The sequence below is a fragment of the Phyllostomus discolor genome, chromosome 9 (assembly GCF_004126475.2).
Source record: "Phyllostomus discolor isolate MPI-MPIP mPhyDis1 chromosome 9, mPhyDis1.pri.v3, whole genome shotgun sequence".
Classification (NCBI taxonomy): domain Eukaryota; kingdom Metazoa; phylum Chordata; class Mammalia; order Chiroptera; family Phyllostomidae; genus Phyllostomus; species Phyllostomus discolor.
Window position 1 is genome coordinate 86,587,423 of NC_040911.2, and position 22,605 is coordinate 86,610,027.

At 47.0% G+C, this 22,605-nt stretch overlaps 1 protein-coding gene across 3 annotated transcripts; it reads left to right on the forward strand.

The window, feature by feature from the left end:
* Window positions 1-12,834: 12,834 nt before the first annotated feature.
* TP53INP2 (tumor protein p53 inducible nuclear protein 2) lies at window positions 12,835-22,503 on the forward strand. 3 transcript variants are annotated; one of them, XM_036009744.1, is made up of 5 exons: window positions 12,835-13,092; window positions 13,923-14,030; window positions 17,686-17,860; window positions 18,257-18,548; window positions 19,105-22,503. In XM_036009744.1, the coding sequence occupies exons 3-5, from the start codon at window positions 17,737-17,739 to the stop codon at window positions 19,355-19,357; spliced, it is 669 nt and encodes a 222-aa protein (XP_035865637.1). In that variant the 5' UTR covers window positions 12,835-13,092; window positions 13,923-14,030; window positions 17,686-17,736; the 3' UTR covers window positions 19,358-22,503. The 3 variants fall into 3 exon arrangements, with proteins under 3 accessions (XP_035865637.1, XP_035865638.1, XP_028379784.1); XM_036009745.1 differs by having other exon boundaries at window positions 13,986-14,030; XM_028523983.2 differs by lacking the exon at window positions 13,923-14,030 and having other exon boundaries at window positions 12,838-13,092.
* Window positions 22,504-22,605: the final 102 nt, after the last annotated feature.

The following is a 22,605-nucleotide window of genomic DNA, read 5'->3' on the forward strand; positions in this document are numbered from 1 at the left end:
CTGGGAGTCAGTCTTGATATCTCCCACTTCCCCATCCCTTGTATACAATTCACCTTCAGACATTGACCTAAATATCAGTCACATTCACCTATTCCTCAACATTTTCACTGACACCACCCTAAGCTACCATGACTTCTCACCTAGATGTTTACTATACTTTCTCGACTAGTCTCCTGCTGCCACCCCTTATTCTCAACCCATTCTCTATCCCTGACACCCATTGTTGAAAGAAAGAAGAAGGAAGGAAGGAAGGAAGGGAGGGAGGGAGGGAGGGAGGGAGGGAAGGAAGGAAAAGAAAGAATATTACTAACCCTTCACTTAAACCCCTTCACTGGCTTTCCTTTGCACTTAGTTTACAGACCAAGTCCTTAAGATGCCTTACAAGGGCCAGCATGATCTATCTGCCTCCCTCCCTGCCTTGCCTCTTCCCCACTTTTCTGCCCTATTTGCATCTGAGAAAATAAAGTACCAATAGTCCTTCCCTTGGTTCATTCTACTTTATATACCCCACTGGCTACTCCCAACAGCATTTGTCCTCACTTGGCAAAATCCTACATATCCTTCAAAGAACATTCTTAAAGTTTTCTTCTTTAGGAAGACTGATTCCATCAGGGAGTCAGTTCTTTCTCTATGCTCCCAAAGCATTTAACAGCTACTTCTATCCTGCACTTAATAATCACTATCTAATATTTCTGTTACCTGAAGTCATTGGGAGTCTTATCCTTTTGTTCCTTGTGTCTGCTGAATCTTACTCATGGTGGATTTTTTCCTTGTGTATTTCATCAGTTGTTTCCTTGCAAATTAGCTAATGTTTGGAAGGGCTTTAGGAATTCTGTGTAGCCTGCAGTGGGGAGCAGAGGCAGGGGAGGGAGGATAGATGCAGAGAGAATTCTCATTTGTTCCTGCTAAGCATCTGAGAGTTTTGGAGTAGCCTCATTGATTCCTAGCCATGCAGGTGATGTAAATTATGAACCCTAGACACATTAAGGGCAGGCGTGTGGTTTCAAATTCTCAGGAAATAGTTTTTTCCCCCACCTAAAGACAGAGTCAAGACAGACATGTAGGACACAAGGATTTTTTTTTCTCTTATGCTAGTAGTCAGATGTTTATTTCCCCCTAATCTACTCTTTCACTGTGGGTGTAGACCTTCAAAGGTCCTAGATTTATCAAGGGTCTCACTTCCAACCCCAAGCTTCATATAAGCCAAGGCTTCAGCTCCCCAGTTGTCTATTAAAATCCAAACTATTGCAGGTCCAGTTGTACATTTAAAAGGATGTTTACTGTTTTTATTTCCAGCATTTCCACTTGTTACGTAGCAGGAAGTTCCAGCTATTTTCAGAAAGGAAGTCCAACTCAATACTTAGTAGACGGTATTGTCACTGGCTGTTGACTTATCTGTTTTCTCCACGAGTATGAAGCTCTGAAAGGGTAGGATCTGGATCTGACTCATCTCTGGGTCAAGACACCCAGCCCTAGACCTGTCCCAGAGTAAGTGCTCAGTGTGTTTGTTGATACCAAATCTCCACTCAGACACCTCCAGAGATGGGGAGCTCGCTTTTCTCCTGAAGAAGCCTTTCCTTTGGTTGTGTTACCTGGGTGACCACCCGGCTAATGGGGGACAGCCTTCCCCTCATTTGTCTGTGTTCATCCTTCCCAACACTTAGTTTGTCCACTCAGATTCTGTAGGTGGGGGTGCAGGGGGAGTCTCAGGGCCTGGATGATCCCAGTGATAACTAGAACTTCGAACTTTAATTCAAAAGGAAACAGACAGGGCAAGTTCTTTTTTTTAAATCTATTTATTTTTTATTGATTGATTTTAGAGAGGAAGGGAGAGTGAGGGAGAGAAAGAAACATCAATCTGTTGTTCCCCTTATTTATGGAATCTTTGATTGATTCTTGTATGTGCTCTGACTGGGGATCAAACCCACAACCTTGGCATATTGGGATGATGCTCCAACCAACTGAGCTACCCAGCTAGGTCAGGCCAGTTCTAAATGTACACCTAAAGTTCTTAAGCACCATTAGTAGAAATCTAAACTGGCACAATAATTTGGGAGAACAATTCAGTATCATCTATATAAATTTGAAATATGTACACTTATATTGCAACTCACTTCTCTGAATCAATTCTCTTCATACCATAGTCACTGGAACATTGTGATAGCAAAACAAATGAAAACCACCCAAATGTCCATCAATTAGTGATCAACTAAATAAGCTATCTACAGCCATACAATGGGACTGTTTTTTTTGTTATGTTTTGTTTTTATGAGGTAGATCTACATGTATTGATATAGGTAGAACTCCAAATCATATTGCTGGGTGAAAAATGGGAATCTGTAGGACAGAGTATATAATATAATACATTTATGTAGAAACCAACAAACAAACCTACACGTAGTATAAATTGTTACCTCCTGGAATCTATTTGACAAAATCTATCAACTTTTACATAAGTTAATAAGCTACTTTTTTACATAAGCTGCTTAAACTTTTTAGATAACCTCAACTGACTAATCCCCTTTAGTAGATAGTCATCTTAGAAACAAATGTGCAAAATAATGGATAAAATACTCATAGCAGCATTGTCTGTAGTAATAAAATATTGGAAACAACCTTTCTTTCATTAGGAGACTGGTAAATATCATGCATACATACAATGGGATGCAATGCAGATGTGAAAAATAATGAGATTTGCAAGATATGCTGAAAAGCAAAAAAAAAAAACAAAATAAAAAGGGGGCATAACAATATCCCTGTATATGTGCAAAAATACATATATGTACACATGCATTGGATTTTAAATGCGCAGAATATCTCTGGAAGGAATCACAGGAAGCGAGAGTTGGTAGTTACCTCCAGGGAGGAGACCGAATAGTTAGGAACCGAGGAGGGAGAGACACCTGCTTTTCACTGTATTTCCTATTGAACCTTTGGAATTTTGAACTCTGTCTCTGTAACTAAGTACATTAAAAATTAAAGCATAATTCTAAACCTAGAAGCAAAACAAGCCCAATGAAACCCAGCACTTCCTATATGTGTATGCATATGTTGTGTACAAAAAGGAAAGGAGGATACGGTCCAAATTATGGGCAGTGGTGGAGGGTCTCTGGGACTGAATGAGGGGTGGTCAAGGGTGAACTTGACTTTATCTTGATTGTTTGAATTTTTTATTTATAATTTTTTAGAAATTACAAATGTTGCTTGTATTTTATACAAGTATTTATGTAAATTGTTGCATTCTTTAATGCATTTTAATTTCTAAAAACAGACTTTAGGTAGATAGAATTACCACCACCCCCAGGCAAAGGAGTGAGGCTGACTTTCCTTCTGAAAGGAGGATTCATGTCATGAATCCTTTGTCCCACCTCCTTTACCCAAGGACACCCTGGTTCAGGAGGGATCTGGGCTACTCCTGACATCATTCCAAAGGGCCTTACCTGTCACCTTTCACCTGCTTGGCTCCCTCTCCCTTGTGTTCTGGGCTGAGAACCAGAGCCAATTGGCTGGAGGGTCATATTTCCAGAGGTCCTCATCGATGTGAGGTTGAGCAAGGCCAGCCCAGAGAAATTGGGACAGCTGACTCTGACATCTTACCTCTCGGTGGTAACCCTTGCAATGCCCCACCACCATTTCCCCTACCTCCCAAAATGCATTCCATTCAGTCCATTCAGTGGAGAGAGGTTATCTGAAGAACCCATCCAACTAGTATGTAGGAATTTAGTATACGATCTCTGGAGTCAGGCTGAAAGGATTCATGTCTCAGTCTGTCATTTAGTTGCTATCAAACCTTGGGCAGATAACTCAAATTCTCTGTGCCTCAGTTTCCAAATCTGCAAGACATGGATAATGAGAGTAGCTCCCTCATAAGATTCATTGTGAAACTGTAATGAGAGATTACATGAAAAATCTTCAGAACACTTCCTGCAACAATGGAAGCAATCAATAAATATTAGCCATGATTATTAATACTTGTGCGGATACTTTTTTAAAGGATGGAACTAAAAAGCTCTGAAGGCCCCTGCAGAAGAAAAATTAAATCTGGCAAGTCAGTAAATCCCCCGTATATAGAGCAAGGAGGCATTAGTCACTAGCTTTCTAATCTGACTCAAGTCAGGAACAGTTGTTATGACAGGAAGTTCTTGAACAAAAAGTCTAAGGGAAATGATGTCCTAATCAAAATCTGTGACAACTTCACTTCAAAGATGGAAAACATCTGACCTGGGAGTTAGGAACTGCTGACTTTGTCCTCTTTGAATGAGTTGGTCAATGTTGATTTTCTGCATGTAGGTCACTGGTCGTATTGTATTTTCTCAACTAAGTTGAGTAATTATATTTCAATGTTGCCTTTTCATTCTTTTTTTTAAAGATTCTATTTATTTATTATTAGAGAGGGAAGGGAGGGAGATAGAGAGAGAGAGAAACATCAATGTGCTGTTGCTAGGGGTTATAGCTTGCAACCCAGGCATGTACCCTGGCTGGGAATTGAACCTGCGACACTTTGGTTCGCAGCCTGCACTCAATCCACTGAGCTACGCCAGCCAGGGCCCTTTTTATTCTTTTTAAACTGACCTTGCTGAGGTGTAATGAGTGTTGACAAATATATACATCCAAATAACCAATCCCACTATTGAAATATTGAACATTTCTATCACTGCAGAATATACCCTCATTCCTCTTTGTAGTTAATCCATGTACCCCCAGGCAGCTATTGATCTGCTTTCTGTCAGTATATGTTGCTTTTGCCTCTTCTAGAAGTTCATATAAAAGGAATCAGATGGTATATGCTCTTTTGCATCTTTTTTTTTCTGTTCAGCATGGTGTTTTGAGGTTCATCCAATTTTTGCAGGTATTAGTAGTTTATTCGTTTTTGAATGCTTAGTAGTAGTCCATTGGGTGAATATACCACAGTTCTGTTAACTTTATATACATTTTGAGAGAATGCAGATGGACTGTGTTTGAACTCTAGGAGAGAGTGAAGCAATAAGAACTGGAGGTAGAAGGCTCAAGTTCCTGTCCTGTGCCTTTCACTCACTCATTCTGTTACTCTGAGCAAGTCCTTCTCCCTCATTCAGGCTTCGGTTTCCTCATCTGTAAACTTAGAGTACCAAATGATGTCTAAATGACCATTCCGTGCAATTCCATTACAGGTAGAAGGGTTTATTCTCCTATAAGAAGGCACATTATTTTAAGGTTCACTGGTGAGATCCTGTCTGCAGGAGCAGAGTAGACCCAGTGAATTCCTCTGGCAGAAAGGGAGGGCAAAATCCTCAGAAAACCAGGCAAGCAATGGAGAATAAGCAGGGAGTCTCCAGGCAACTCCAGAAATCGATAAATAAATATTTACACTCTATTCAGAAACTTTAGCCCTGGCTTTTCTGCCAAAAGGTCCTGGAGGTAGACTCTTGGCTGGAATCAAGGGAGACAGGACAAGGGTCAGGAGGATTTCACAGAGTAGGAGGGGTTCTGACGCCAGAGAACAGACCATGGTGAAGACAGAGGCTGCCATTCTGGGTCCAGAAGGTGGGTAGGTAAAACCAAGGGAAAGGATGGAGAGAAGAGCTGATCCAGAGAATGGATCAGAATCTTTGAAGATACCATTGAGCCCAAATACCATAACCCAAATGAATCTCAGGGCCTCACATGACTTGGGCTTAGCACCTTCAACGGCAAATTGAAAAACTACATTATAAGGGAAAATTGCTGAAAACAAACTACATTTTCAGCTACAGAGAGGACTGATTCAATAACTTTAGTCCATCCTGACTGTGATATGGTGAAATACTATGTGGCTGTAACAAAGAATGAGAGCTCTGTAGGTACTGTTAGGGACTCCTCTTTAAGTTGTATTGTTAAGTAAAAAAAAAAGAAGCAATTTCAAGATAGTGTGCATAGCACACCATCATTTGTGTTCAAAACAGGGAGATCATATACACATATACATACATGTATATGTAGAGACTATTTCTGGCAATTCACACAAGCTGGTAACAGCAGTTGCCCCTGGGGAGTGGAAGCTGGTTGGAAGGTGCTGGAGGTGGAAATGGAATGGAAACCTATATCCTTTTGTTCTGTGGAATTTTGAATTATGCACTTTTTAACCTATTCAAAAAAAAATTCAGTCCAAGAACAATAGTCCAACTCCCAAAAGTAATTTAAAAAAGACTCTAATATTTGTTAACTCTCAAAAGACAGGAAAGGGTCTCCAAACCACGTCAACACTTTAGAATCTCCTCTGTTTTCACTAATCCTCTCACGCCCTACTGCTGCCTCTCAGTGTCTCTTGCTCATCTAACCTGTCACTTTCCCTCAAAACTTGTTCCTCTTAGGCCTTTTCCCACAGCATAACTTTTTTCTTCCTTCCCTCTTTCATCTCACTTCGCCATCCTCTTACCCCAGTTCTGCATCTCTGAAGCCTAGAAAGCAGAGAGACAAGACAAAACTCTCCTTAGAAAGCCATGGGCAGAAAAAATAAAGAGCAGACAAAGGGATTTCCCATCATGCTCCTATCATACAGACGGAACAAGGCCCATAGAGGGACAGAGTGTCACTCAAAGTCAAATAACAAGTCAAAAGCAGAACCAAGACAGGGATGCAGGGCTCCTGATTTGAAATTATATACCAGGCCATTCAATCCATTTTCCTCAAGGCAAGCTTCTACTCATCTTTCAAAGTCTCACTCAGATGGCCTCTCTTCCAGGAAGCCTTCCTTGAATCAACACCCCCCGCCCCGTGCTTTTTTTTTTTTTTCAGATCCTCCTAGCACTTTGGCCTACCCACTGTGCTAGTTCTTATCTCCCTGTATTATAATGTCTCTGATTATGTTTCTGTTTATATCTCAGTGAGAGTCACAAGTACAGAAAAGGTATCTGTCTCCCAGAAAGTAACTAGGCCTTTCTTTCTTCTTTCTTTCCTTCTTTCCTTCTTTCTTCTCTCTTTCTTTCTCTCTTTCTTTCTTTCTTTCTTTCTTTCTTTCTTTCTTTCTTTCTTTCTTTCTTTCTTTCTTTTTCTTTTTCAGTTAAGCATTTCTGAGAGTGTGGTGGACTGAGAGCAGCAGTGCTTGAAGAGACTGGCAGACAATGTATTTGGGAACTCTGAGGAAGGAGGGGTTACTTCCTCCCAGAGAGATCTTGGAGATCTTCCTGGAAGAAGTACCATTTGGCTAATAGATATCCTGGAATGACATCCTGCATATTCAAATTACTCATTTTCAACTATATGACTTTGGCAAAAGAAACAAAAGAAAATGATTTTTTCCCAATCACAACACTATTTTTATGAGGTTCACAAAATTATCTGTGCTAAGACAAAATATATCAGAGTGAGATTAGTAACTCAAGCTGTCTCCTTTTATGCAAAAAACTTTTTCAGTCCTGACTGGTGTGGTCAGTGGGTTGGACATCGTCCTGCAAACTGAGAAGTTGCTGGTTCAATTTCCGGTCAGGGCACATGCCTAGGTTGCAGTCCAGGTTCCTAGCTCGGGATGTGTGAGAGGCAGCCAATCATTGTTTCTCTCCCTCTCTTTCTCCCTCCCTTCCTCTCTCTCTAAAACTAAATAAATAAAATCTTTAAAAAAGCCTGTTTTTAACATATGTGTTGCAGTTTTTAATTGTTGTATAACAAACCTCCACACACTTAGGGGCCTTAAGACAACACCCATTTAACTGGGGTGATCACTTCATAAGGTATATAAATGTCTAATCACTATGTTGTACATCTGAAACCGATATAACATTTTATGTCAACTCGTTTAGAAGTTAAACATCTTTAAAATAACTAAGATAATACCACACTAAATGAAAAAACAATACAACACCCATATTCGTTAGTTCACAGTTCTATAAGTCAGAAGTCCAGGCACAGCTTATCTGGGTTCTCTGCTCAGGGACTCAAAAGGCCGAAATCAAGGTGTTGGCCAGCTGTGTCCTTATCTGAAGACTCAACTAAGGAAAGTTGGGCTTCCAGGATCCCTCAGGAATTCATTTTCTTGTGGTCATGTTACTGAGATCTCCATTGTCTTGCTGTTAGCTGGGGACCCCTTTTGGCTTCTGGAGACCCCTCTTGGGTCCTTGCCATGTAGCCGCCTCCACAACATGGCAGTTTGCTCCTTCAAGGCTAACATGGGAGTGTTAGGCAAAAATACTGTACATTTTCCACATATAGGCTTTAATAACTTTTATGCTATTTACTATTGTACGCATATACACATATAATCAATATTTCTAAACATTGTTGAATATACACAAACATGCACTGACACAGTAGGTCAGTGATCTTGGGCCTCAGCAGGCTGAGACCAAATTTCCTCATCTGTAAAATGGGGATAACAACAGTGTCCATCTTGGAGGGTTACAGGCACATAGTAAATGCTCAATAAATACAAGCTGCTGATTAGTCCTGAAGAATAGGGAGGTGAGGGAGATGAGGTGGGTGATTAGACAGAGTTCCAAATGAGGGGGAAACTACAAGAGCAAAAATCCCAGAAGCAGGAAGACTGGCGGTGGTTTGGATTATGGTCATTTGCACAGGTGTGTGTGTGTGTTGTGTGTGTTGACAGACCAAACAGGGGATGAGGGCAGCTTCATTCACTTCCCGTCAGTACTTACTAAATGCTTACTGTGTACCAGGTACCGTGAGAGGATGCCTGGGCAGCAGCGTGAATTGCATCTGGAGGTGATAGGAAGGCAAGGAAAAGGTGTGAGCAGAAAAGGGCAGTGCTTCCAGCTTCAGGGGATCCATTTGCTTCTAGAAGAGTGGTTGGGAACCCTGCTGTGGAGAGAACCCTGCTGTCCACTCTCTTCCCCTCAGCCTCAAAACTGGAGGGATGCAACCATTTCCCTTCAAAAGTTCTAAATGTGGCAGTTCATGCAGGGCACTCACACCAACGCAGCTTGCTTGCGTACTTGTCCACACTCACAAGCACATCCATGGAACACCAGAGTCACTACCCTACCCTCACACCATGAGCAGGTGGGCTAAAACTAAGCCAGGCATTTGCCTTCCTGCCACCTGCCTCCTCTTCCTGAAATGAATCCTGTACTGACCATCAGCTCATCATCATCAGGGGCATTAAGCAGCATTCATACAAACCCAAATGCTTGGAGGTCGGGACTGGAGTGCTGTTTAGAAAGCCTGGAGCCAGCCATGTTGCAGATGGGAAACTCAGACAAAGAAAGTGACTTGCCCTGGGCCAGGCAGCGAGCCCAGGATTGATAGTACTGTGATTGAAATCTGGATTTATTGACCATCAGACTATGGTTTTTCCTGGTGTACAAACACACACAGAATTACCTTCAATTCAGACATCTCTGGGTTGAACAACAAAGCTTTTTGAGTAAGAGTTCAGGGGATATGGCCCCTTGTTAAAATATAGGCTTATCTGTTGGGGGAATTTGGGAGTAGGTTTAAATTTAGGTGGCTCTACCAATTCACTTTTTCCCCCCTCTCAGTCTCAGTTTCTTCATCAGTAAAATAGAAGAATACTATTACTTATATTAGAGGATTGTTGTAAAGATTAAAAGAGTTATCAACAGGTGCTCAGAACATTACCTAACACACAAAAATACCAATAATACCATCATTAATATTACTGGCTTAACTCTATAAACCTAGTAGGGGCTTGGAGGGCTTTGCTTCTAGGGTGATAGGGCCTTGCTGGTTTTGACTCAGATTCCAAGCTACCCACTTGGCTTCATCTCAGCCTTGCCCTCTATGGAGAGGGAGAGTGGGGAGAGGGGGAGCGGTGAGCCAGTTCTCCAGCAGGCTCATACCTTTGAGTGAGTGCAAGGTCCTGTGAAGGACACGCCCAGGCTGATATATCTCTGCCCTTTGAAGTGGGGGGGCCCCAAGCTATCGGGGAGCCTCCAGGGCTTGGTAAGGGCAAGGCCAAGGCCCAGACAGGAATAAAAGGGTGGCCTCTTGACCTCCAATCCTGGGGCCCATAAAAATGGGCAAGTGTTTACATCTGGGCAGGGAGTTCATGTGCACATTGTGTATGTTTGTACATGGATGCCTTCATGTGTATGCATAGCTGTACATGTCTATCCATGTATGTACACAGGAGTGGTACCTTATGTCTGATTGAAAATGAGACTCCAGGATCACTTCCATCATGGTGGTCCCTGACTCTTTTAATGGCCCCCAGGCCTAAGCAATGGGCCTAGGATACTAAGCCTACTCTCTGGGGCCAGTGTCAGCTGATGGCTCTGCTGCTCTATAATTCTAAGCAAGTACCTTGATCTCTCTGTGTCTTAGTGTGCCACAGTTTCTCCACCTATAAAATAAGGAGTTTGGATGAAGTGAGGTCTGAAGTTTCCTCCGGTTCTAATGGTTAATCTCTGCAGTGGAGAGGGACAGTCCCAGGAGTTTCAGCATGCAACTCCACTGGGCCCCAGGCCCCTACTTCCATGGGTATCTTTGACTCTGTGGAGAAACTGAAGACTGGGAATCTGCCCTAGCAGCCTGTACATGGGGTTCAGCTAAGTTTGGGAGCAGAATCCAGGTCTTTTAGGGTATCAGAGTATACGCCAGGAATACCCTTTTGTAGGCTTGGGGAATCAGAACCCAGTCCCCAGTAGCGTGCTTCCTGTATCAAGGTAGAGGGGCCAGGTGTAGACTTCTATCCACCCACCTTTCAAGCTGTAACTAATGAGCCTTTGATCAGAGTCTACTATGCTGGGCCCAGCATAGGCCAGGTGGGGGGAGTATATGGGCAGAGATTCTGTCCTTGAGATGCCAACCATTCACTTGGGAAGACACATGCACATAAACACACACAATTAGTCATCACTTTCTGTTTAGTGAACAAATAAATGTCCCAAGGAAGCTCTGTACACATGGGTGGGGACAGGGAAGGCTACCTAGAGGAAGGAGGGGTGAGTAGAATCTTGAAGACAGGAATAATTTAAATTCAGAGAGGCCTGAAGAGGGCATTCCAGGAAGAGCTTGAGCAAAAATGTGCTGGTGGAGAGTGTTGAAGAGACAACAAGGAGTTTGACCTTAGCACAAGGTACAGGTAGAAGAGGTGGAGGGGATGAAGCTGGAGAGAATTGCAGCTGGACCATAAAAGGCCACAAATGCTGTGTTAAGGAGTGTGATACTTTGGGAGCCATAGAAGATTTTAGAAGAAGCAAGTGGTGTGACAGGAAAGGCACGTTAGGGATTATTTAGTTTAAGTCAGCAAGGAGGTCAAGAGAGGGTATGAGGTTAACAGGAAGTAGATGTGATGGGCAGAGGCTCAGGGCTGCACAGATTGAGGACACTTTGGGAACACCACTCCTGGGGCCTAAACACGGCTCTCTCCTCCCCCTGGAAACCTCTGGGTATTATTTCCTGGCTCCTTCTCCTAGTTGCTAGGGCTAAGGAGTCCCTCTGGGGTTTCAGACTAGGCGGAGACAGGATTTTCTCACCAGAGCACGAAGCCTTGGCCTAAATCACCCCCTACCTCCTGTTGAGCCAGATGGGCAGGTCCCAGACCCACCCCCACCAATCCTGCTGTACTAAGAGTCCATCCAGAACCTCTGGCCCTGGAGATTCTGAGGATGTGTATTTGTGGTCTCTCTCCATGCATTTCTCAGGCCATTGGGAGACCCGGAAAGCCTAGAGAATAGGATTGGCAGAATCCTGAGGATGGAAGGAAACTTGGACATGTTAAGCTTACAGATAAGGGAACTGAGACCCAGAGAGGTAACATGACTAGCTTGAAGTCACACAGCAAGTTTGGGGCAGTCAGGAGTGGGCCCAGGTCTCCTGGAGGAGGCTGGAGCACACTGGGAATTAGGCAATCTGGCACACATAGAGAGTGGAAGGGTCAAGGCCAGAAACTATGGGCTCAAATCCTGGCTCTGCTATTTATATTAGCTTTGTGATCTTGGGAAGTCACTTGGGCTGAGTCTGTTTTCTCACCTTGGAAATGGGGATAATCCCCAGCTTTGGGAGTTGTTGTGAAGATCAAAACACATAAGTGCCTGGCACTTGGTAAGTGTTCAATAAATGCCAGCTAATAGTCTGTCAGTGGGAACAGTAAGTACTCAATAAATGTTGAATGCATTATTGAATATGAATCCACATGCTAACAGTAAGATTTGTGAGCCTCATTTTCCCTGCACGTAAATCGGGACTAATAACCAATCCTTGTCATTTTTCTGTCCAGCCCCGGTAGCAACAGATTAAATAAGGTGTGTAAACTTCCACTACAGAGCGGTCTCTAGGTCAATGTTTATTCAGCCCGGGGCAATTCCTCTCCAAGTCCTACTCCCTAAAATTTCCTGTCAGTAAACCAACTTCTCTACACTCCCAGGTGCTGTCCCAGAATAGGTGCTTGTATCCTGTATCCAAGTCCCCCAATCTGTACTACTCAACTGCACCTCCCAAACCTGCCCAGCTGAGGAAAAGTGGGGTGGGAAAACAGAATGTGTAGTGGTGAGGAGGTGAGACAGAAAAGGGAGGGCGAACAGGGAGACAAGTGGTGGGAAGGATGGAGGTTTATGGACATGGTGTGGAGTTGAGTAGTACAGACTAGACTAGGGGACTTGGATATAGGATGCAGGTGAGAGGATCTGGGGGACAGAGGGAGGGGTGAGGGCGCTGGGGTATGAGAAGGGAGAGCAGGAGGATAGGGGTCCCATAGGGAGGGGTTGGACCCTTCTCACTGAGAGGTCTCTGACAGATAGAAGATCCAAGCTCCCAGCAGTTGTCTCTCCGGGCGGCGCCCCGCGGCTCTGAGCTGGGCTCCCAGGCAGGAGCCACTAACCAGAGGAACAGTGGAAAGGAGGCAGGGAGGGGGAATCCGCAGCCTAGGATTGGTCTCTGCTCCGCCCGCCAGTGACGACAGGCGGGCGGGCCCCTTTGTGACGTCACAATCAGCTGTTTGAACGTTCCAATTTGTTCTGCGAGCCCAGCAGCAGCGGCTGCACACACTCAAAGCACCGCGGGTGAGAGCAGCAGCCACGGGCATCCGAGGAGTAGCTCCGCCGCCTCCTTGACCAGTCTACGGGATGCGGCCTGGAGTGTGATCAGCCGCCGACCCCCCGGCCATTCCGCGGCACAACTACCTCAGCGTTACCCAGCCGGCTGCACCGCCCGGGTACCCAGGTGAGTTCCAACCAGCTTTAGCCAGGGGGCTCCCTGCGCCCCCAACTCCTAGGTCTTTGTTTGTCTCCGCCCGCGGCTGCGGGGGCGCATTCCCGTCTCCGGATTGGCTGTTGCAAGCCCGGTAGACCGTGACGTCTCTCTATTTGCATTTGACATTGAGACGTCACTAAGGCCGGTACCGCCCCCTCCCCCTTCAGGTCGCTTGTCCTCCCCTGACCCGGTGGGCACTGGGTTGGGGCTGCTGGGCTCTTGGGTGAGGGACGCTGAAAGGCAGAGGGGCCCAGAGGGGCCTTGGCAGTTTCCTGGGTTAATTCAGGGGCTGGGGTCAGGCCCCTGATCACTGACTTTCTTCTTGCGACTTGAGAGGGGTTCAGATTGTGCTGCTGAGTCTAGGTTCCGGGCAGGGTGGGGGTCGTCAGGAGTTGAAGGGAGGCTTGGAGCTCCAGCTCCAGGTCGTTGGGGCAGCGCCAGATGGTGGTGGAATCTCCTCCTTATGGCTTCAGTCTCCGCACCCCTGGGGTCTAACATAATAACATCATCCTAATCCCTGATGTGTGCAGCGCTTTATCTGACTTCACTCCCAACCCCCAAACTAGGGGTCTTAGATCCCATTTCGCAGAAGGGGAAACTGAGGCCCAGAGAGGAGATGTGGCTTACTCATGGTGGTCATGAAGCCAACGGGTGCAATAGCCATGGGCACATGCCTAGTAGGAACTCAGTACAAGTGAAAAGTTACACATCCTCCTATGACTGAGGACACTACAGTGGGCCCAGTCCCCTCCAAATTTGATAGGGCTCCTAGGTGTCCTCACTCCTGGATGTTTTTCCAGGAGTTCTTTGGAGATTGGGTCCCGTTTTGTGGCCCTGACCCTCACTCTGTACTTTGGAGTCAGAGCCTAATAAAATTTCTGTCTCCCAGCTGTTTTGACCACAGAAAGGTGAGTCATTGGCTGCATCAGGGTGTCTCTAGGGCTGATTTTAGGGTGGGGTGGGGGTGAGAGTTTGGCCCTTCATCATCTCCCCAACCCCCAAAGGACATGACCTGGCCTAGTGCTAGTAATTACAAGGTTTGTGCTGCCCCTCTCTGCTCACTGAGAGGGGCAGGAGAAAGGGTAGGAGAAAAAGCTTCTGACTTTCTAAGTGGATTGGGCCTAGAGGCTGGATGGGCTTTGCTCAAGGATGGGCTGGGGTAGAGGTGGCTTGGGGCTCAAGTGCTATTCTGGTCACAGCTGCTGCATGGTTCTCCCTGGAGCAGGGCTGGGAATGTGAGAACCAGGAAGTTGGCAGGACTGGGAAAGAAAATCCGGGAGACTCCCCAGTGGTCATGAAAGGGGCGGGCACTGGCTGGCTGGTGCGCTGCTACTCTTGGCTCTGTCACTGACTTGCTGTGTGACCTCGGGCAGGCAGCTCTTCCCCCACCCCCAGCCTTCCTTACCTCAGTCTGTCTGTAATTTGAGGAGGCCCTGAGCAGGCTCTGGTACACACTGGGTACTCTGGCAAATGCATGATGAATCTTGGTATCAGGAACCCCAGACCCTTTCATAGCTGGGCAGAGGGGCTCTGAGAGGAGCAGTGACTGGATCAAGGTCTGATTCATGTCTAACCTCCCTATCTGAATATTTTGGGGGATTATTTGCTGAGGTTTTTCTCTGTATACTCTAGACTGGAGGCTCAGTGACCTGAGGCTAGGCCTACCCTGCCACAATCTAGCTGTGTGCCCTTTAGATAGATTTACATCTTCTGATCCTGAGGTTGTGAAATGGACTGGGTGAATATGATAGTCCCTGAAACAACTCTTAACTTCATTTTCTCAGTGAAGTAGAAAGAGGGGGTTCCTCATTAAGGCCCCAAACTTCCCTCAGGAAGGGCCAAACTTTCTGGATTTTTTTGTAACTGAATCACTAACTCCTCCCTGTGGCTACAGATGGGCTGGGATATGTGGCTGGTGCTGGGCAGCAACTAGTTGGGATGGCCCAACCTATCACAATCCCCATAGATCTCCCAACAGGGAAGCCAGCACCCAGGAAACATTTCCTTCTGGAGCTCACTGTGGGTCTGCAAATGTGGAAATACTCTCAGGGTTGGAACTTAAGGAATTTTCTGGCAATTGTGAAAACACTCTCAGGGAATGGGAGAGATAGCCACAAGCACATAAATACCCCAGGAGCATTAACAGTAAGAGTCGAGTGCCTTCAGGGACTGTATTGGGTTGGCCAAAAAGTCCAGTTACAATTTTTTTCCTGTAAAAGAGACATTTTTCATTTTCACCAATAACTTTATTGATTTGGATATTTTGAGTATGTTGACTATGCCCCACTATTGGCTTCTAGTGGGTAGAGGCCAGGGGTGCTGCTAAACATCTTCCAATGCATAAGACAGTCCCCCAGCAAAAAATTATTTGGCCAAAATGTCAAATGTCTAGTACCAAGATACTCCGTAAACCACTTTCGACATGTTCAGTGAGTCACAGCACCTTCTCCATACATTGCATAAATCTTATTTTATGTGTTTCAGTTGCGTTTTTCCTTTCTTAAAATAATAAAGCACAATATGCAAAAATATTGCTTATTTTCTTCCCTCTTCAGTAATAAAATGGCTGCACAAAAATTCACCAATTTTGATAAGTTTTTTTAAAAACACACACTGAGAGCCCTGGCTGGCGTAGCTCAGTGGATGGAGTGCAGGCTGGGAACCAAAGTGTCCCAGGTTCGATCCCCAGCCAGGGTACATGCATGGGTTGCAGGCCATAACCCCCAGCAACCACACATTGATGTTTCTCACTCTCTCTCTATCTCTCTCCCTTCCCTCTCTAAAAATAAATTTAAAAATATTTAAAAAAAACACACACTGATATGACAGCTGTCATAAAACAGTCTAACAAAATTGTTTTGAATGCAGTTAAAGACAACTAAGCACTACTAGAGCCATCTTATGGAAAAAATGTAATGGACTTTTTGGCCAACCCAATAAGTATGGACATGTCCCCAGGGAGTTCTACAGGAAGTACAGAAATATTCTTTGAGGAAGGTGACAAGTGGCTCAGTAGCAAAACTACTGACCATCTTCAGGGGACAAATGTGGAGGGTCAAGCTTTAGGGACATCTAGTGGGCCCTGAGCCCAGGTCTAGTCCTGAGGTAGGCTGAGGTGGGGAGAGGAACAGATCTGTAGTGGAACAGAATGTTGACACCTCCTTGGGATCTGCATCCCTGAAGCAGGGGTTTTTCTTCCTCATCTTCACCCAGGGAAGGGCTGATTGAGGCCTTGAGTCCTGGCCTAACCCTCAGTGCTGATCCTTAAGGGCTCCTGGGGTATGATAGCTCCCTCCCTCCACCATCACCTCCCAGTGACCTGTTGTCTCTCTGCAGCCAGGCAACCTGATCTTCGTCCTAGCCAGGGATGTTGCCCTTGAGCAGGAGCTTGGGGGTAGGGGGTTAGAAGGGGGAGGGCCTGTGGGAATAGGATCTTCCAAGCTCATTTCACAAACAGAACTTAGTTTAGGCCTGTGCAATCAAAGGGTTCTGTGGGATTTTTGCTAGCCAGCACTTTTCAAGTCATGAAGGCTCAAGTAATGGTTCTTAATGTCTGGGCTCAAGTAGTGCTGTTCAGGAAAACATGATGAAATCCAGGGTTCTTTGCCCCAGAAAAAATGCACATGGACCATTTGGCCCTTGGCTACCAAGTTAAAAATGCCTAATTCACAGAGACACCCAGCAAAGGCAATGGAATATAGTGATTATGGGTGCTGCCTTTGGGCAAGTTACCTTACTTCTCTTAACTTCAGTTTCTTCACCTGTAAAGGAGGGATAATAAGAATACCCACTTCCTAGAGTTGCGAGGATTACATGAGGCAATACGGGTAAAGTGTTTAGTATAGTACCTGGCACATGAATGTTAGGAATATTATGATGATGATAAATAATCACAATATTGGGCAATTTCTTCCTTGCTTGCAGAATCCTAATTACCCTTCAAGGTCCAGCTTGTATGTTCAATCCCCTGAAGACCTTCCTTGACAGAGTCTGGTCATATATACCTCTCTTTCTATGTTCCTAGAGCATGCAATAATATTAATAACTAGTTGATTAAAGGGTACTGTTCTAAGCTTTTTGTGTTTGGCTCCTTTAATTCTTACTAGACACTAGAGGAGGATACTATTATTAGCTCATTTAATTCTTATAAGGGCCCAGAAGAGGGTACTGTTTTCATTGCCATTGGTCAGATAAGAAAAGTAAAGCACAGATAAGTTAAATAACTTCCTAAGGTCACACAGAAAATAGAAAAGCCTAAAAGCAGGCTGACCTACCAGAAAGCACACACACCACAGAGGGCCTAGAAGAGGGTACTGTTTTCATTGCCATTGGTCAGATAACAAAAGTAAAGCACAGATAAGTTAAATAACTTCCTAAGGTCACACAGAAAATAGAAAAGCCTAAAAGCAGGCTGACCTACCAGAAAGCACACACACTGCAGATCTTCCAGAAATCTCCCTGTTGTACCCTGATCTGGTATGGTGGCTTGGGGTGGTATCCCCAGGCGGGAGTGGGGGTAGACTTCAGTCAGTGGTGGCTCTGACTCCTCTCTACGCCTCTCAGGTTTTTGCACTGCTATAGGACACCCCCCTGAGGCGGCTCCCCTCCCCCACGATGTTCCAGCGCCTCACCAGCCTCTTCTTCAGCAACCCCCCGCCCCCTGAGGACCTCGACTGCCCCCAAGCCTTCGTCCCCGAGGAGGAGGAAGTGGATGGCTGGCTCATCATTGACCTGCCGGGTGAGGCTTAAGTCGGGGACCAGAACTATGACTGATTACCTGGGCCTGTGAAGGTCAGGTGGCCAAGCAGCAGAGGGAGCTGCTAGGCTCGGAATTGGGGAATTCCCCAAGGCCTGCTGTGCAAACTAGGGCTGAGGCAGTGGCACTGGAAGTGGGGTAACAGCCCGTGCCAGCCCAGGCCGTCTCCCGGCGGCGGCGCAATGTTGGGGCCCACACCTCACGTACATTAGGGTAGCAGGTCGAGGCTCCTGACGGGTGGGTGCCTCGTTAGCGCGATGGGCAGGGCCGAGGGTCTGACTAACGATGCCTTTTCTCTCCCCACCCCCTTGTGTCCTGTGTGTGTCACTCCCCGCTGCACCCCCTCCCCTGCATGGCTCCGCCTCCCGCGCCTCGTAGACAGCTACTCGGCTCCATCCAGTCCGGGGGCCGCCCCTGCCCCCGCTGGCCGCCCTCCGCCCGCACCCTCCTTGATGGACGAGAGCTGGTTTGTTACCCCTCCCGCCTGTTTTACTGCAGAGGGCCCTGGACTCGGGCCCGTCCGCCTCCAGAGCAGCCCTCTGGAGGACCTCCTCATCGAGCACCCCAGCATGTCTGTTTACGTCACCGGCAGCACCATAGTGCTGGAGCCTGGGCCCCCTTCCCCGCACCCTGACGCGGACCTGCCTCACGGCGACCTTAGCGAGGATGGGTGAGCGGCTGGGGCAGTGCGGAGTCCTAGGGAGGCGTGTCGAGGAGGCCTGCGTCTTTGCCTGGAGGCTGGGCGAGCAAGCCCAGGTGGCCACCCCAACACTGAGGGGGCGGGGCCTTTAGAGGCCAGTCTTCCAGGCAAAGTGTCTGACCTCTCAGGGCCGGGAACTAGCAGCCTGCCTGAGGGCAAAGGGGCGGAGCTTTGAATTGGGAGGGGCGTGGCTAGGAGTCTGGAATGGCTGGAGCGGTATTACCCAAAAGTCAAGGGGGTGCGGCTTTTAGTGGCTTGTATTAAAGGCAAGGGCCAAATTAGAAGTTGGAATCTAGTCTTTGCTGGGGAGTGGATATTACCGGTCACAGCAACTAGAACCGAGAAGCTATCTCCAGGTTGGGTTGGAGGACGGGCTGGTTCCCGGAAGAAAGGCATTGGGTGCCCCCATATGAGTAGAGACAGTAGTGCTCCAGGGAGAAGGTTGGGGACAGGGTGGGAGGTGTCAGTGCTCCCCTTAGCCCCGCATTGGTTCGGCTCTGAACCTGAGTCCACTCTGCCCCCGCAGGGAGCTGGCGCCGGTCCGCCTGGAGCCCCGGGCCCTGCACCATGCAGCTGCCCCTCTCCCAGCGCGGGCTGCTGTGCTGGAGAAGGCGGGCCAGGTACGGCGACTGCAGCGGGCCCGTCAGCGGGCAGAGCGTCCCGCGCTGAGCGCCAAGGTGATGCAACGGCAGAATCGCGCCCGCGAGAGCCGTCAGCGCAGGCCCAAGCACCAGGGCAGCTTCATCTACCAGCCGTGCCAGCGCCAGTTCAACTATTGAGCGTCTACCTGCTGAACCATGAACCCCTTGCTGACCCCTGACCCCTGTCATGCCCCTCCGCCGCAGCCAGTGTGTTGCTCAAGGGGCGCCCCCAGCCCACCTGGGGCTGCATACCACAACCTCCCTCCTTAAGTGTGTGAGGTGGGCTGCTAGCCCCCTTTTCAATCCCCTTGATTTCCCCATCCCTGAGTCTCTAATCCGCCTCTGAACCTCTTCCTGCCCTTCACCCTCTTTCTTTTTGGCCCCTATGCCCAACACCTCTAATCCTTCCTCTCCCTATTTTCCTTCCTTCTGTGGTGCCCATCCCCATCTTGCACTGACATTCCCCTTTGTCCTTGTCGTCCTGTCCTCTACTGCTGGCCCACTCCTATTTCTGAGAGTCTCCTCTTCCAGTTCCAGATCAGGCTCTTTCCTCACTTTAAATCCCACTATACAAGCCTCACCCTATCTCATGTTTGGCACTACACTCTCTCCTGCTTCCTTATTATTCATTCCCAGCAATTCCCTCCCAAGTGGATAGGGTGGGGAGGGGGACTGAGACTAAAGGTTTCTGTGTTTAGTCTCATCTTCCCTCCTCCCCTGGGGGCTGGGCTCCTTGTAGTTGTTTAGGCCTGGAAAGGTAAAGTATGTGGAAGAGGGCTGTGAGATGTAAATTAGAGGGAGAAGGTGGATGGAATCAAGGGAAAGAGACAGCCTATTGGAAATATAGACAGGACAGACAGGTTGAGAAGCTGTAGGAAGCAGGGCACCATGGGAGCTGGTACTGTGTGCTTGCTCAGAGAGGCCAAACCCTGCTCTCAGGCTGAAGCCTGGAGTCTGCCCCCACCTCCCTTTCCTGTAATCCCACCTCCCAGATTCCTTCCTGAAATCTACCCTTCTGCAGGCCCCGGGTCTGAAAGGCTTAGTTAGTACCTTGCCACCCTACCCCCAATATGTCACCCCAGGAATAGAGGCTGGGCAAGGCCCTGCCATGCTGGCCATCTGTTCACATGCCCAAGGTGCTAGAACTAGTTTAGGAGAGATGCAGGCCAGAGGGCTTCTAGGCAGGGAAAGTGTACACCCCAGAGTAAGAATGCAGAGGAATGATGCTGGGGAAGACAAGCTGTGGGGTGAACCTATCCCAAGATTGACAGCTCAGCCTTCATCTTGCCTCTGGCTTTATATTTCACACCCTGCCCAGGATGGCTAATAAACACTTCTGGGTAGGAGGCCAGGAGCTTCAGTGTCCCAATCCCCAAATAGTCACTATCCAGGTTCAGGGCCTTCAGAGGACTCTCCTCATTTTCTCCGAGTGCTCTCTTCCTTTCTAGGCTGCTGGGGAGAAATGGGTGCCCTACGGTTCCCCTCCCCTTCTCCTCCAGTAAATACCTGGAGGAGGGAACCTGAATCTCTGGGTGAAACAGAAGGAACAGGGGCAGCCAGCTTTGCCCTTCTCGTGGTGGGACTGAATATTGGGCTCAGACACCAGCAACAGCCTTTTGGGATGCCCCGAGTTGCTTCCCTTTTTCTCTAACTGTCCTTTTCTAGTGTGTGCTCTTTCTTCCTCAAAACTTTTAAGATTTCCTGTTACATACTAACATAGGTCTTCCCCCTTTACCCCAAATCCAGGTCTCACAGTCAAGCGGAGGCTTGGAGATAACTGCATTCCCATGAGGGCAAAGGCAGCTGCCCTTCCAGACCCTGTAGCCCAAAGCCTCATGTGGGATGTGTGGGTAAGGGAGCAGGTAGCTCAGTGGATGCTGGGATGGGGACAGAGGAAGCTTTGTTGGAGTCTCCTATCAAAGGGAGTAAGCCAGATCTACACTAAGAACTGATCTAAGTCCCCATACTAGTCCACTGGGGCCCTAGTAGTTGGCAACCTTGTTTCTGTCCCCAAGGTTCTCCCTCAGTTATTACCTAGTCACTTTTTTCTTCCAGCTACCCCTTGGTCACAGCCAGCTTAGGGCCTTCAGCACTTCCAAGAGCTGAAACTCCCTCCAACTCTTCTTGCTTACACCTTTGCTGCCAGCTGGGGCCTAGGCTCAGTCCTGGGCAGTGCCCATGATCCTTCTGGAGGGGGGAAGAATAGTAATAGGGCATTAGGCTCAAATTTTAAAAGACCCTTCCCTTACCCATATTTCTGGAGCTCCTGTAGTTCTAGAATCTTCCAATCTCATCACCTGGCTGGTTGAAAGGCTCATAGGTTTTTGTACTTTCCTATAGATTCTGTAGCATTTGAGTGTGGCAATATTTTAATTGTGTATAGATTTCTAAGAACCAACACTACTCAGTCTCCTGCTAGTCTGACTCCTGAAGCATCAGACCTCATCATATTGTATTGACTGTGTATGTGCCTTTCACCTTAAGCATGCTTCAGGATTTTTTTTTTTAAACCACAGAACTTGAATATATGAGGGAACCAGAATTCACAAAGTCCTATGCAACCTTAGACAGGAGGGGGGTTAGAGAGTCTGTCTTGACTGATGTTTTCAGAGACCCTGGAGAAGTTTGTTCCAGTTTGTGAGTATTAATGTCAATACTACCAGCACTTTGCCAAAACTATGTCAGAGGGACCCGTTTCTAGAGTGAGTCCCAGTTACATCAAAGGGCAACTTACAATAATTCCCCAATATGTCTGAGTGCTCTCTTCAAGCTGGGTGTCACTTTCCAGCCTTTGCCAGTCTGGCCCCAGCAGGGTATCACGTGTGTATGAATGCAGTTTGATGCCGTTTTGAAGTATGCCTGCTCCCCAGCTCCTGCCTGTACCCTGATCAATTTGCTTTGACCCATAATATCTTAGGTGCAATAAGGACCCCACCAGAGCCCCTGGATGCCTCCCAGATCCATGTGGCTTTATGCGAGGGGACCGAATGCAGAACACTATAACCCCTTATATCTTCTCACTTGCCCTGCCACCTAGTTCCGAATGGAACCAAGTTGAGTGCATCCCTCTTGGGTGTTTTGTGTTGAGACGGGCTGAAATGAGGAGACTCTGGTTGACCATGTTATGACATGTCAACAGACTCAAGGACACAACCACCTCAACACAGTCGTGTGGCATGCCTGTGTACGTGTGTAACAGGATTCTGATCGTTAGACTGTAATGTTATTCCTCTATGGGAGAAAAAGTATAAAGAAAAAACAAATAAAAATCTATTTAAAGCACATTACGCTTTCTGCCTGACTAGAGATAAAGTAGAAGCACTTTGCAATCTTAAGCACAGTGCTGGCAGAGGGTATTATTATCAGGTTGGCTTTGGTTCTCGTGT